The sequence below is a fragment of the Stenella coeruleoalba genome, assembly GCF_951394435.1.
Source record: "Stenella coeruleoalba genome assembly, chromosome: 7".
In the NCBI taxonomy this organism is placed as follows: Eukaryota; Metazoa; Chordata; class Mammalia; order Artiodactyla; family Delphinidae; genus Stenella; species Stenella coeruleoalba.
Genome location: NC_137153.1, coordinates 22,985,814 through 22,998,934, shown reverse-complemented (window position 1 = coordinate 22,998,934; position 13,121 = coordinate 22,985,814). Strand labels below are relative to the sequence as shown.

The following is a 13,121-nucleotide window of genomic DNA, read 5'->3' as shown; positions in this document are numbered from 1 at the left end:
TTACGGGCTAATATCCTTGATGAACATAGATGCCAAAATCTTCAACAAAATATTAGAAAACTGAATTCAACAATACCTTAAAAGGACCATGCAACATGATCAAGTGGGATTTATTGTAAGGATGCAAACTATGGTTCAAAATCCACAAATCAGTCAATGTGACACACCACATTAACAAGATGAAGAATAAAAATGATATGATCATCTCAATAGATGCAGAAAAAGCATCTGACAAAATTCAACATTGATTTATGATAAAACTCTCAACAAAGCAGATATAGAGGGAATAGACCTCAACATAATAAAGGCCATATCTGACAAGGCCACAGCAAACATCATATTCAATGGTGGAAAGCTAAAATTACCTCTTCTAAGATCAGGAACAAGATAAGGACACTCACTCTTGTCACTTTTATTTAACATAGTATTGGAAGTCCCAGCCAGAGTGATTAGGTAAGAAAAAGGAATAAAAGACATCCAAATTGGAAAGGAGTAAGTAAAATTGTCACATGTCACAGATGACATGATATTATGTATAGAAAATCCTAAAAATGCCATCGAAAAAACTCTTAGAACTAATCAATGAATTCAGTAAAGTTACAGGATACAAAATCAAGATGAAAACATCTGGTTGCATTTCTTTACACTAATAAAAAACCAGCAGAAAGAGAAATTAAGAAAACAATCTAATTTACAATTGCATCTAAAAAAGAAAATTCCTATGAATACATTTAACCAAGGAGGTCAAAGGCCTGTATATTGAAAACTACATTGAAGAAGACACAAATAAATGGAAAGATAGTCCATGCCCATGGATTTAAAGAATCAATACTGTTAAAATGTTCATACACCTAAAACAATCTATAGATTCAATGCAATCTCTATCAAAATTTCAATGACATTTTTCACAGAAATAGAGCAAAGAATTAAAATTTGTACTGAACCACAAAAGACCCTGAATAGCCAAAGTCATCTTAAGAAAGGAAAGCAAAGCTGGAGGCATCTTGCTTCCTGATTTCAAACTATATTATAAAGCTATTTCAATTAAACAGTATGGTATTGGCATAAAAACAGACACATAAATCAGTGGAATAGAATAGAGAGCCCCAAAATAAACCCATGCACATATGGTCAATTAACTTATGCCACGAGAGCCAAGAATATACAATGGGAAAGGACATTCTCTTCAGTAAATGGTGTTGGGAAAACTGGACAGCAACATGCACAAGAATGGAACTGGACCACTATCTTATACCATACACACAATCAACCCAAAATGGATTAAAGAGTTGAACATAAGAACTGAAACCATAAAACTCCTAGAAAAAAACATAGACAGTAAGCAACTTGACACTGATCTTGGCAATGATTTTTTGAATCTGACACCAAAAGCAAAAGCAACAAAAGCAAACATAAAAAAGTGGGACTACAAAGCTTCTGCACAGCAAAGGGAACTGTTAACAAAATGAAAAGGCAACATATTGAATGCGAGAAAACATTTGTAAATCATGTATCTTATAAACAGGTAATATTCAAAATATATAAGGAGCTCATACAACTCAATAGCAAAAATCCCCCAAACAATCCCATTTAAAAATTAGCAGAAGTTCTGAATAGACATTTTTCCAAAGAAGACATACAGATAGCCAATAGGTACATAAAAATATGGTCAACATCATTAATCATCAGGGAAATGCAAATCAAAACCACAATGAGATATTGCCTCACACCTGTTAGAATGGCTATTATCAAAAAGACAAAAAAAGAATAAGCGTTGGGGAGGATGTGAAGAAAAGGGGACCCTTGTGTACTGTTGGTGGGAATGCAAATTTGTGCAACCACCATAGAAAACAGTATGCAGATTTCTCAAAGAGTTAAAAATATAACTACTATATGATTCTGCAATTTCACCTCTGTGTATTTATCCAAAGAAAATGAAAACGCTAACTAAAAAAGATATAAGCACCCCATGTTCACTGCAGTATTATTTACAATACTCAAGAAATGGACACAACTGAAGTGTCCATTGATGGGTGAATGTATAAAGAAATTGTGGTATATATATATATATATATATATAAACACAGTGGAATATTATTCCGCCACAAAAATTTAAATCTCTCCATGCATGACAACGTGGGTGGACCTTGAGGGCATTATGCTTGGTGAAAAAGTCAGACAAAGAAAAATACCATATGATCTCTCTTATATGCAGAATCTAAAAAAAAATTTTAAAAAAAAGCTCATAGATACAGAGAACAGATTGATGGTTGCAACAGGTGGGGTAGGAGTGCAGGATGGGTGAAATGGATGAACTGTTTTGTATGGTTTTGGTTTTCAGTTTAAATAAATTGAATAATATTTTTTATTTAAAAAATTAAATAAATTAAAGACCCTATCTACAAACATAGTCTTATTCTGAGCTACTGTCGGTTAGGATTTAAACATATGAATTTGGTGGTGGAGGAGCACAATTCAGCCCATAACAGGCACGTAGGAAAAATACAAAATCATCTAACATACATGTAAATAAGTAAATAAAATAAAAAGGAAGTTGACAACCTGTCCTCAAAAATAGTCTGTCAATTTCCCACTAAATATCAAGGAGTCACAGAAAAAGATGAAACAGCAATTCAGGATAGGATCTCTGTGCAATAAATGATATCATAGAGACAACTGGAGAAATATGAATGGGGTCTGAGGATTAGCTGATAGTACCCTTTGGATGTTAATTTTCTGATTCTGAAGGCTGCATTTAACTATGGGGGTAGAATGTTCTGGTTTGTTGGAAACCCCCACCGAAGCATTAAGGGGTGATGTGCATTCTGTCATTGACTTGTTCTCAGATGGTTCAAGGAAATGTGTTTAGTACGGTTTTTGCAATTTCCTGTAATTTGAGAGTGTTTTAAGTCAGGATGTTAAATTTTAAAAAGAGGAAGATTGAACCAAAAACAAGTTATGTGGAGCCCAGTTTGACTGGCTGGATCCAAATAAGACAAAATGCAGCCCTCTGACACCTAAAATTCTTTGAAGAACTTAGAGACAGCTATGCTAATGTGTGTCCCTCTAGTCCTCCCTTTTCCAGGCTGGGCCTCCTCTGAGTTTAGGTAATGGCTGCGTCCTCTTTTTCTGCTCACACAATCCTATTGCCTCCTATGCTCCCGGACTTGCATGCTATGACCTGCTAGATTCACTTAGTTCTAGCAGGTGTTCTCTGCAAATGAATACAGTTGGTTATTTCTTCCTTTCCGATCTTTATGCCTTTCTCCTCTGACTTAGAGCAATGTCCAGAACCTGAGTAGAATCATCTTGTATCTGTTTTGCTAAGTAGTATTTTTCAAGGAATTTGTCCATTTTATTCAAGTTGTCAAATTTATCAGCATAAAATTATTATTCATAAGATCCCCTTATCCTTTTCATGGCTGCAGAGTTTGTAATAATATCCCATCGTTACTTCTCTATATTGGGTTTTTTTTCTTTTAAAATTTGGTTTATTGATTTTATTTTATTCATTTTGTTGATTATTTCAAAGAATCAATGCTTGGTTTGTCAATTCCTTTAACTGTTTGTATTCTATCTCATTGATTTCTACTCATATTATTATTTCCTTCTTATTCTTTTGAGTTTAATTTGCACTTATTTTATGGTGATTAATGAGGATCTTCCAGCCACTGATTTTATTTTATTTTTTAAAATTTTACTCCCTATTTCTCCCAACCCCCTCTTCTTTTAACAGAAGGAAGGTCTTTAATTGCAAACTACACAGTTTACTCTAAGCACTGCTTTAGCAGTCTTCCACAAATTTCCATGTGGTATGTATTCAGTATTATTTATTTTGAAATTAAAAAAAATTCTCTTTTGATTTCATCTAAGAACCATGAATGCTTTGGAGGTATGTTGCTTTAAACTCAAATTTTGGAGTTTTTTTTTCTAGAGATCATTCTTGACTAGTAATGTAATTTCATTGAAGTCAGAGAACAGAGTCTATACGATTTCATTGCTTTTAAACTTATTTAGACTTTTTAAAATTGTCCAGAATGTGGTCTAGGTTGATGAAAGTACCACGTTCGTCAAAAAAGAATGAGACTTCATTAGATGTTGCAGTGTGCTCTCTGAATGTCAATTAAGTCAAGGTGGTTGATAGGTTTTTTTTTGTTCTTTTTTTTTAAGTTTGTTTTTAATTTGGTCGTGCCGCAGGGCTTCCGGCATCTTAGTTCCCCAACCAGGGAGTGAACAGGTGCCCTCTGTGGTGAAAGCACAGAGTCCTAACCACCGGACTGCGGGGCAATTCCCATGGTGGTTGATAGTGTTACTACCCTTTCTCATTTTCATTAAAGGGTGATATGATAGTCCTTTAATTTCATCAGTTTTTGCCTTATGTATTGATATTTTAAAGCTCTACTATTAGGCACATAATATTTATGATTAAGATGTCTTCCTGATGAATTGACACTTTTAACACTACAAATGGTGCCTTTTTAAAAATCTTTGGTAACATCAAGTGAAAACTTGAAATTGACTCCATGGTGCCTTTGGACCTGGGCAATCCCTCAACAGGACATTCAGTTACCTCTGTTCTGTTCCCAACCTGCCAGTCATATTTCCCACCATAAATACCCCCTAGAACAGGACAAGGACATCATACCAGCATTAGTGCAGGCATCTTAGAACCCATGTGCGTTCAGGGGAGGCACGTCTGGAGCTTGCTGAGCAGCCCTGTGCAGGGACAGTTCCGGCCACAGGGAGCTGAGGCAGAGACACAAAGACCCCCCCGCACCCCCATAAACACCACCAAGGTCACCAAGGTGAAAAGAGCCTGGAGGGGCTGCAAGACAGAGGTGACAATGCTACTGGTGGCAGGGACACTGGTGGACATGGGGTGAAAAGTCCACACGGACAGGATCACAGACAAGAACGAAGTCAAAGTAAAAGGGGGAGGGGGTGGGCGAGGAGGAGGCTTCCTAGTGTGTAATCCCCACTGCACCCTGTTTGAGGGACCCGGGTGTGGTGGAGATCTGAGGCTTTGCCAACCCACAGACCTGTGTGTCTGTGGGGGCGGGGTGTGTGTGTGTGTGAGAGAGAGACAGAGACAGAGACAGAGGAGGGAGACAGGAGGGCTGCACTGGAGCAGCAGCGTGGGACAAAAGAGAGAAGGTAACAAGGGGACTTCCTTGGCAGGCCAGTGGTTATGACTCCCCGCTTCCACTGCAGGAGTCAAGGGTTCGATCCCTGGTTAGGAAAGTAAGATCCCACATGCTGCCAGCATGGCAAAAAAAAAAAAAAAAAAAAAGAGGGAGGAAATGAGAAGGAAGGAGGAGATGTGGAAGTGTGTTAAGTTGAGCCCTGTGTAGACTCTACTGACCCTGCTCTGCCCAGAGATGAATCATGAGCAGGGATTTCCCTCTCCTGCTTCCCGCCCCCGTCGCTTCCTGCCCTCCCCCCCCGCCCCCCCCTTAGACTGCAAAACAGTCTAGTTTGATCTTCACTCTCTCTTTTTCCTGATAAGTCAACCAAACAAACACTACTCTTTGCTTGACGAGACAAACACACCCTAAAGCTACACCGTTACTCTTTTTTTTTTTTAAAGATTCTTTAAATTCTCTAGTGCTTTACAATTTTCAAACGTTTCACACATGCGTGATTTCATATAATCCCATAACAACACTTCTTTTCCCCTTATCCCTATATTGCCCCTCCCTGATTCCCTCTCCCTACTGGTAACCACCAGGTTGTTCTCTATATGCGTGAGTCTGGTTCTTTTTTGTTTTATTCACTAGTTTGTTGTATTTTTCAGATTCCACATATAGGTAATATCATTCAGTGTTTGTCTTTTACTCTTAACCTGAGCAGCTGTGACATAGTGCGTCAGACTTGTTCTCAAGGTCTTCTTGTGGTCTGAGGTCTGTTTCTTCTGAGATTTTTGTGGGTTTGGATGGTTGTTGTATAGGTAAAAAGACAAGCTACGATAACACTAAAGCCTTCCGCCTCCTAGCTCAGGGCAGCCATTAAATAGTTTTTCCAGGATGCACACCTTACCTGTTTCGATCTCAAAATGGAAATAAAAATAAAAGCTTCACACCCTTTCCTCCTAAACTAAAGACAGAGCCCCTGGGGTTAGCTGTATGATTACTGGTGGTTTACCCTGTAAGCCCTGTATGTTGCTGTGGAAGAAAGTGCCCGGAAGGAATTTAGCAAATTGCTCACAGCAGCCAAGAACGGGTGCTGAATGCAACGGAGGATGGGAAAGCTACTTATCTGTAAAAATCAATGGGAAGGGGACTTCCCTGGTGGCGCAGTGGTTAAGAATCCGCCTGCCAATGCAGGGAACACAGGTTCAAGCCCTGGTCCGGGAAGATCCCACATGCCACGGAGCAACTAAGCCCGTGTGCCACAACTGCTGAGCCTGCACTCTAGAGCCTGTGAGCCACAACCACTGAAGCCCGTGCGCCTAGAGCCCGTGCTCCACAACAAGAGAAGACACCGCAATGAGAAGCCCACGCACCCCAAAGAAGAGTAGCCCCCGCTCATCGCAACTAGAGAAAGCCTGCGTACAGCAACAAAGATCCAATGCAGCCAAAAATAATAAACAAATAAAATAATATTTAAAAAAAAAATCAATGGGAAGAATAGATGCAATGAACATGTTTTAGAATTTAAACAGAGGCATAAAAGGGGGGGAGGGGAGGGGGAGGGGAGGGGGAGGGGAGGGGGAGGGGAGGGGAGGGGGGAGGGGAGGGGAGGGGGGAGGGGAGGGGAGGGGAGGGGGGAGGGGGTGCGAAGCGGAGTAAGGTAATGAGAGGGAAGGGCTGGGCCATATCAAGGCTTGCTAAGGAGTTTTCAACTCTTCTCTCTGGAATTTACTTCGGGGACAGCCAGACAAGCCTAGGAATGCGGGCTTTTCTCCCTCTGGGCCCGGTCGGTCCTGCCGGGTCATGACTCTGCTACTTCTCCCGACTCTGCCCACTGCTGGTCCCGCTCAGACAACCCGGGCCGCAGGTGACTCGGGCAGGCACCCCACCGTGTCCCCACGTCCCGCCCACCCCCTTTCCCGGCCGCCAAGCGCGCCTTCCGGAGCCAGGATCCGCGATAGGGACTCACCGACTGCAGGACACCCAAAAGGACGAAGATGAGAGCCCTGGGGCCCCGGAACGGAGGCCTGGGACTAGGAACCGAGGCCCGGGAGCCCGAGGCGGCCGGCGCGGTACGTCCCCGCTGCCTCGTGCGGTCGGGGAGCGCTCGCTGTTCAGGTCGCCTCGAGGGGACAGCCGGCAGCGCCATCAGGGATCGAGAGTGTCTTTTGCTGAACGCGAGAAAGTCCGCTTCTGATTGCTAGTTGCTGGAAGTCTGCGGGATACCGCGGTTCCGAAGCACCGCTCTCGCGGGTTTGGGGTGAATGAGGAGAGCTGGTGGCCCCGCCTAGTCTTACGCGGGTATTGCGCAATCAGTGCCGGGCGAATAAGAAGCTCCTTCTTCCTCTGAACTGGACAAAAGACGGAGTTGGCGTTAAAAACCCTTCCTGAAGCGGGTCCCTTACCAGGGCCAACGACGCTCCCGAGCTACCGCTCTGGGCTTCTCACTACAGCCTTCTGCCCACTCTCAGCTTCTGCTCCTTCCACCCTATTGTCAGGGTGGGTGCATGAATATCACTGCCTTCAGAGTCACTTTGCAGCTCTGTCCCAGTGCTAAGCTTCTGAGCCAGAGGCTTGATCTTAGCGTCTCAGTAACCAGGTGCTTGGCTGGAGCAAACACTCAATGAACACGTGGGTGGACAGAATGAAGGTCGCAGAGGCAGCAAGCGGTGGATCTGAATTCAGGTCACCATTAGGCTCCCGACCTCCCCCGTCACCACCTTGCACGTTCCCGTAATTCCAGGTCTGTCATCTGACTTTCGCACTCAGGACTTCATGCCATCTCTTCTTAACCCTGCTGCTCCTGCAGTCAGGCAAGCTGGAGGAATCCACTTTATTAAGCCTTTCTTCGGGGTTTTCCTTCTCTGTAGATTCTTTAAAGCCCTTGGGAAACAAAACTGCTGGAGACTAATTGGCACGTGAAACCAAATGGGCCAAGAGGGGGGTCTCTACGTGGGTCAGGCCCTTCCAGCTGTCCCTACACACTGGGCACTCTGCTGGGCCCAAGTTCTGTGGAGTCCAGTATTCAGAGAGCGGCACAAGGCTAGGTCCTGCTCACAGGGTGACTGAAGGGCTGGGGACTGAGTAGGAGAGAAGGGAACCTGGGAGCCTCCAGCTCCACCCCTTGTATCAGTTTTGTGAGGCCAGGGTAGTAGGAATTAAAATTCATTCTTCTCCATATGTTTATCCAATTGTTGCAACATCATTTATTGAAAAGACTTTCTTTTCCCATTGAATTATATTACTGCCTTTGTTGAAATTCAATTGATTATACATATGTTCCATTTCTGGACTCTATATTCTGTTCCATGGATCTATTAATTTTCTATCCTTATGCCAATACCATGTTGCCTTGATTACTGTAGCTTTATACAGTGTTGAAATCAGGTAGTTTAAGTCCTCCAACTGTTTTTTTTTCCTGGAATTGTTTGCATTTCCATATAAGTTTTATATAAATTAAAATATTCAATTAAAAAATCCTGTTGTGAGACCTACTAGAGAATGGACTTGAGGATACGGGGAGGGGGAAAGGTAAGCTGGGGCAAAGTGAGAGAGTGGCATGGACATATATACACTACCAAACGTAAAACAGATAGCTAGTGGGAAGCAGCCGCATAGCACAGGGAGATCAGCTCTGTGCTTTGTGACCACCTAGAGGGGTGGGCTAGGGAGGGTGGGAGGGAGGGAGACACAAGAAAGAAGAGATATGGTGATACATGAATATGTATAGCTGATTCACTTTGTTATAGATCAGAAACTAACACACCATTGTAAAGCAATTATACTCCAATAAAGATGTTAAAAAAATAAAATCCTGCTATGATTTTAAGTGGCATTGCATTAAATGTGGTGATTGATGAGAAGAATTGACATTTTAACAATATTGTTTTCCAATCAATGAGATGGTTTTGTTTTAGATCTTTCTTACTTTATCTTGACAATATTTTGTAAGCTTTCTGTGTACAAATTGTACACATCTTTTGTAAATGTATTCCCAAATGTTTTTGATGCTATTTTCAGTGGAATTGCTTTAGATTATTTTATTTTCAAATTGTTTTTGTGCTGATGTTTAGAAACACAACTGATTTTTCTGCATTGATCGTGTATCCTATGATATTGCTAAATTTATGTATTTCTAGTTGTTTTGTAGATTGTTTAGGATTTTCTACATAAGCAATCATATTGTCTGCAACTAAACGCAGTCTTACTTCTCCTTTTCCAGTCTTTATTCCTTTTGTCTTTCTTGCTTAATTGCCCTGGCTAGGACTTCCAGTACAATGTTAAATAGAAATGGTGAAAACAGAATTGCTTGTTTTATTCTTAATTTTAGAGGGAAAGCATCCAGTATATCACTGTTACATATGAGGTTAGTTGTAGCGTTTTCATAGATACCATCTATCAGATTAATTAACTTCCGTTCCAAGTTTGGTATAAATTTTTATCATGAATGAGTTTTGAATTTTGTCAAATGATATTTTTCTACATCTATTGAGATGATCTTATGGCTTTTCTCCTTTATTAAAATGATGAATCAAATTGATGGACTTTAATATGTTAAACCTACCTTGAATATCTGGGCTAAATTTCACTTGTCATGATGTATTGTCCTTTTCACATATTTGCTAGATTTGATTTGCTAACACTTTTCTTAAGGATTTTTTGTGTCTGTATTCACGAGAGATAATAGTCAATAATTTTCTCCTTCTATGATGTCTTTGTAAGGTTTTGGTATCAGTATCAAGCTGGCCTTATAAAATAAGATCAATTTTCTTGAGACTTTTATAAGATTGGTATTATTTCTTTTGTAAAGGTTTGATAGCATTCACCAATAACACCACCTGGACCCGAAGGCTATTTGTTTATGTTTTTGTTTGAGTGTGCGTGTGGTTTTTGATAATAAATTCAAATCTTTTAATAGGTATGGTGCTATTCAGATTTTCTATTTGTTCGTGTATTTGTTTTGGCAAGTGACGTTTTTCAAGGAATTTGTCTCTTTTATCTAAGCTGTCAAATATACTGGCATAAAGTTGTTCACACTATTCTCATAGTATCTTTAATGATCATAGTGATATCCTATTATTCTGACTTTGGTAATTTGAGTTTTCTCTCTTTTTCTTGATGAATTTTGCTAGGGATTTATAAATGTTATTAATCTTTTCAAATAACTATGTGATCTACATTAATTTTCTTTCTTTTTCAGGTTCATTTTCTGTTTCTATTTCATAGATTTCTTCTCTTTGTTTTTACCTTTCTTCTACTTATTTTGGGTTTATTTTGACTTTTTCTATCTTCTCAAATAGCAAATGAAATCATTGATTTTAACCTTCTCTTATTTACAAATATAAACATTTACACTCTCTAACCCTTACTCTAGCTGCTTCCCATAAATTTTGATATGTTGCAGTATCATTATCATTCAGCTTGAAATATTTTCTAGTAGTTTCTCCTTTGATTCATGGATTATTTAGAAATATGCTCTTTAAATTCCAGATATGGAAGTTTTTTAAAAAATATCTTATTGTTTTTGGTTTCTAATTCAATTCCTTTGCAACCAGAAAACATACTCTGGTACAATTTCAAACCTTTTAAATTTATCAAAACTTGTTTTATGGCCCAGAATATGATCTACCTTAGTGAATATACCATGTGCGTTTAAAAGGAATGAGTATTCTACAGTTGTTGGGTACAGTGCTCTATAAATGTTAATTAGGTCAAAGTAGTTGAGGAATTTTTCAGAACTTCTATGACTTTACTGATTTTTTTTTCTCACTAGTTGTTCTATGAGTTGTTGAGCAAAGGGTGTTAAAAATTTCTATGACTGTAGATTTGTCTGTTTCTCCCACTAATCATGTCCATTTCTGCTTCAAATCTTTAAAGCTCTGTTATTAGGTATACACATATTTTTGAGCATTATGTCATTCTGATGAACTGACTCTTTTATCATTATGCATCCTTCTTTATCTTTGCTAATATGCCTAATATTGAATCTACTTTGTTTGAAACAATGAGAGGCACACCAGCTTTCTTATACTTACTGGTTGCATTGTATGTCTTTTCCCATCTTTTACTTTCATTCTATCTGGAATCAGGAATTTGGGATTAAAATATACACACTACTATATATAAAGTAGATAACTAACAAGGACCTAATGTACAGCATAAGGAACTATACTCAATATCTTATAATAACCTATAATGGAATAGAATGTAAAAAAAGAATATGTATGTATATTTGTTAAAAAAAAATAAAGTCCATATGCTTTAGACAGCTTATAATTTCAGCTGGCTTTTTTTCCAGTTGGAGGATCTCAGCCTTATAACTGGAATGTTTATTCTAGTTACACTTATTGTTGTAGCCTTATCTGGAATATACGATCTGCCACAATTTCTTCATTTTGCCCTTGTTTTTAAAAAATATTTTCACTGGATATAAATGAATCATGACTCAGCAGGTTCCTTTCACGGCTTCAAAGATTCTGAGCTCCACTGTTTAAGTCAGTTGTCATTCGGTGGTCTTACAAATGCAAAAAAAAAAAAAGGTTTTTCATGCACAAAGCCACTGACTATGCTGTGCCCAGGTGGTGTCTTCTTTATATTTATCTTTCTTTGGCATTTTCTGAGCTTTTTGAATTTGTAACTTGGTGTTTTGCACTACACGTGAGAAAATTACAGCCATTTTTTTTCTCATTTGTTCAGCCATTTGTTTTCAGTCTCCAATTCCAAATATATTCCATGGTATTGTCCCAAAGGTCACCAAGACTCTGTTCCTTGTTTCCTTTCAATTTTTTTTTAACCTCTGCTTTTCAGATTGAATGGTTTCTATCAAATCTCTCTTCAAGTTCACTCATTCTTTCTTCTGCAATATTCAAACTCTGTTAATAACATTCAAGTGAATTTATTTCAGCTAATGGAATTTTCAGTTCTAGAATTTCCTTTTGGTTCTTGTTTTATAGTCATCACTTGTATGCTGAGATATCCTACCTTCCATTCATTTTAATATTTTCTATAAACCAAACATATATTTTAAATCTCCCTAAAAGAGACTCTATTATGAATTAGAGTTAAGAACCACTGGAAAGACATAAATTTTACCTGGAAGGAAGAGATATGTAATGGGAAGTATCAGTAGCAGAGAATGTGAAAATATTTTTTAGACCCTGCATACTTAATTTTATAACTATTTATTGAGAATTGATTATGTACCAGACATAATGCATACAAAGATTAAAATATGCAGTACCTCCTCCAAGAGACTTGCAATCTAGTAAGGAGACAGTAAAACAATTGTAATAAAGTGTGGTATTGACAGGACATATTAAAAATGTTCACATCACCAAGGACTTGTATTTTTACTTTGGAGGGAAAAAACCTTGGGATAATCAGGAGAAAGAAGGTAGAGGAGGAGAAGAGAAAGGAAGAAAAATGAATAGAGAAGGTATCACACCTTATATACAAGGAAGGATTAAGGGAAACCCAAAGATGACAGAGAATAGATAAACAAGCACAACAGACAAAATTTTAGCCTCTGACAGCAACAGCTACAGCAAATAGTAAACACATTCTAACTCCTAGCCAGACAAAAATACAACCTCACACTAAAGGCCTACTTAGCTCTTCTTTCAACAGGTACATCATGTCCAGCTTTCAACAAAAAATTACATGGCATACTAAAAGAAAAAAAAAAAAACCCATAGGGTTTTAAGAGATAGAGCCAGCACCAGAATAAGACATGGATGTGGTGGAGATGTTGGAATTATCACACCAGGAATTTAAAACAACTATGAATAATATACTAATGATTCTAATAGAAAAGTGGACAACATTCAAGAACAGATAGGAAATGTAAGCAAGGAGATGGAAACTTCAAGAAAAAATGAAAAAGAAATGCTAGAAACAAACAAACAAACAAAAAACCCACCGTAACAGAAATGAAGAATGCTTTTCATGTGCTCATGAATAGACTGGGCATGACCAAGGGAAGAATCAGTGAGC

At 38.8% G+C, this 13,121-nt stretch overlaps 1 protein-coding gene across 2 annotated transcripts in view; it reads right to left on the bottom strand.

Moving 5' to 3' along the window:
- The window catches only part of LOC307189089 (tumor necrosis factor receptor superfamily member 10A-like), a 35,958-nt gene extending 28,598 nt beyond the window's left edge, over positions 1-7,360 (bottom strand). For both annotated transcript variants that reach the window (XM_079926830.1, XM_079926832.1), the window contains exon 1: positions 7,099-7,360. In XM_079926830.1, coding sequence (XP_079782956.1) covers positions 7,099-7,278 — 180 coding nt within the window. In that variant the 5' untranslated portion in view covers positions 7,279-7,360. The remainder of the gene's footprint in view (positions 1-7,098) is intronic.
- Positions 7,361-13,121: the final 5,761 nt, after the last annotated feature.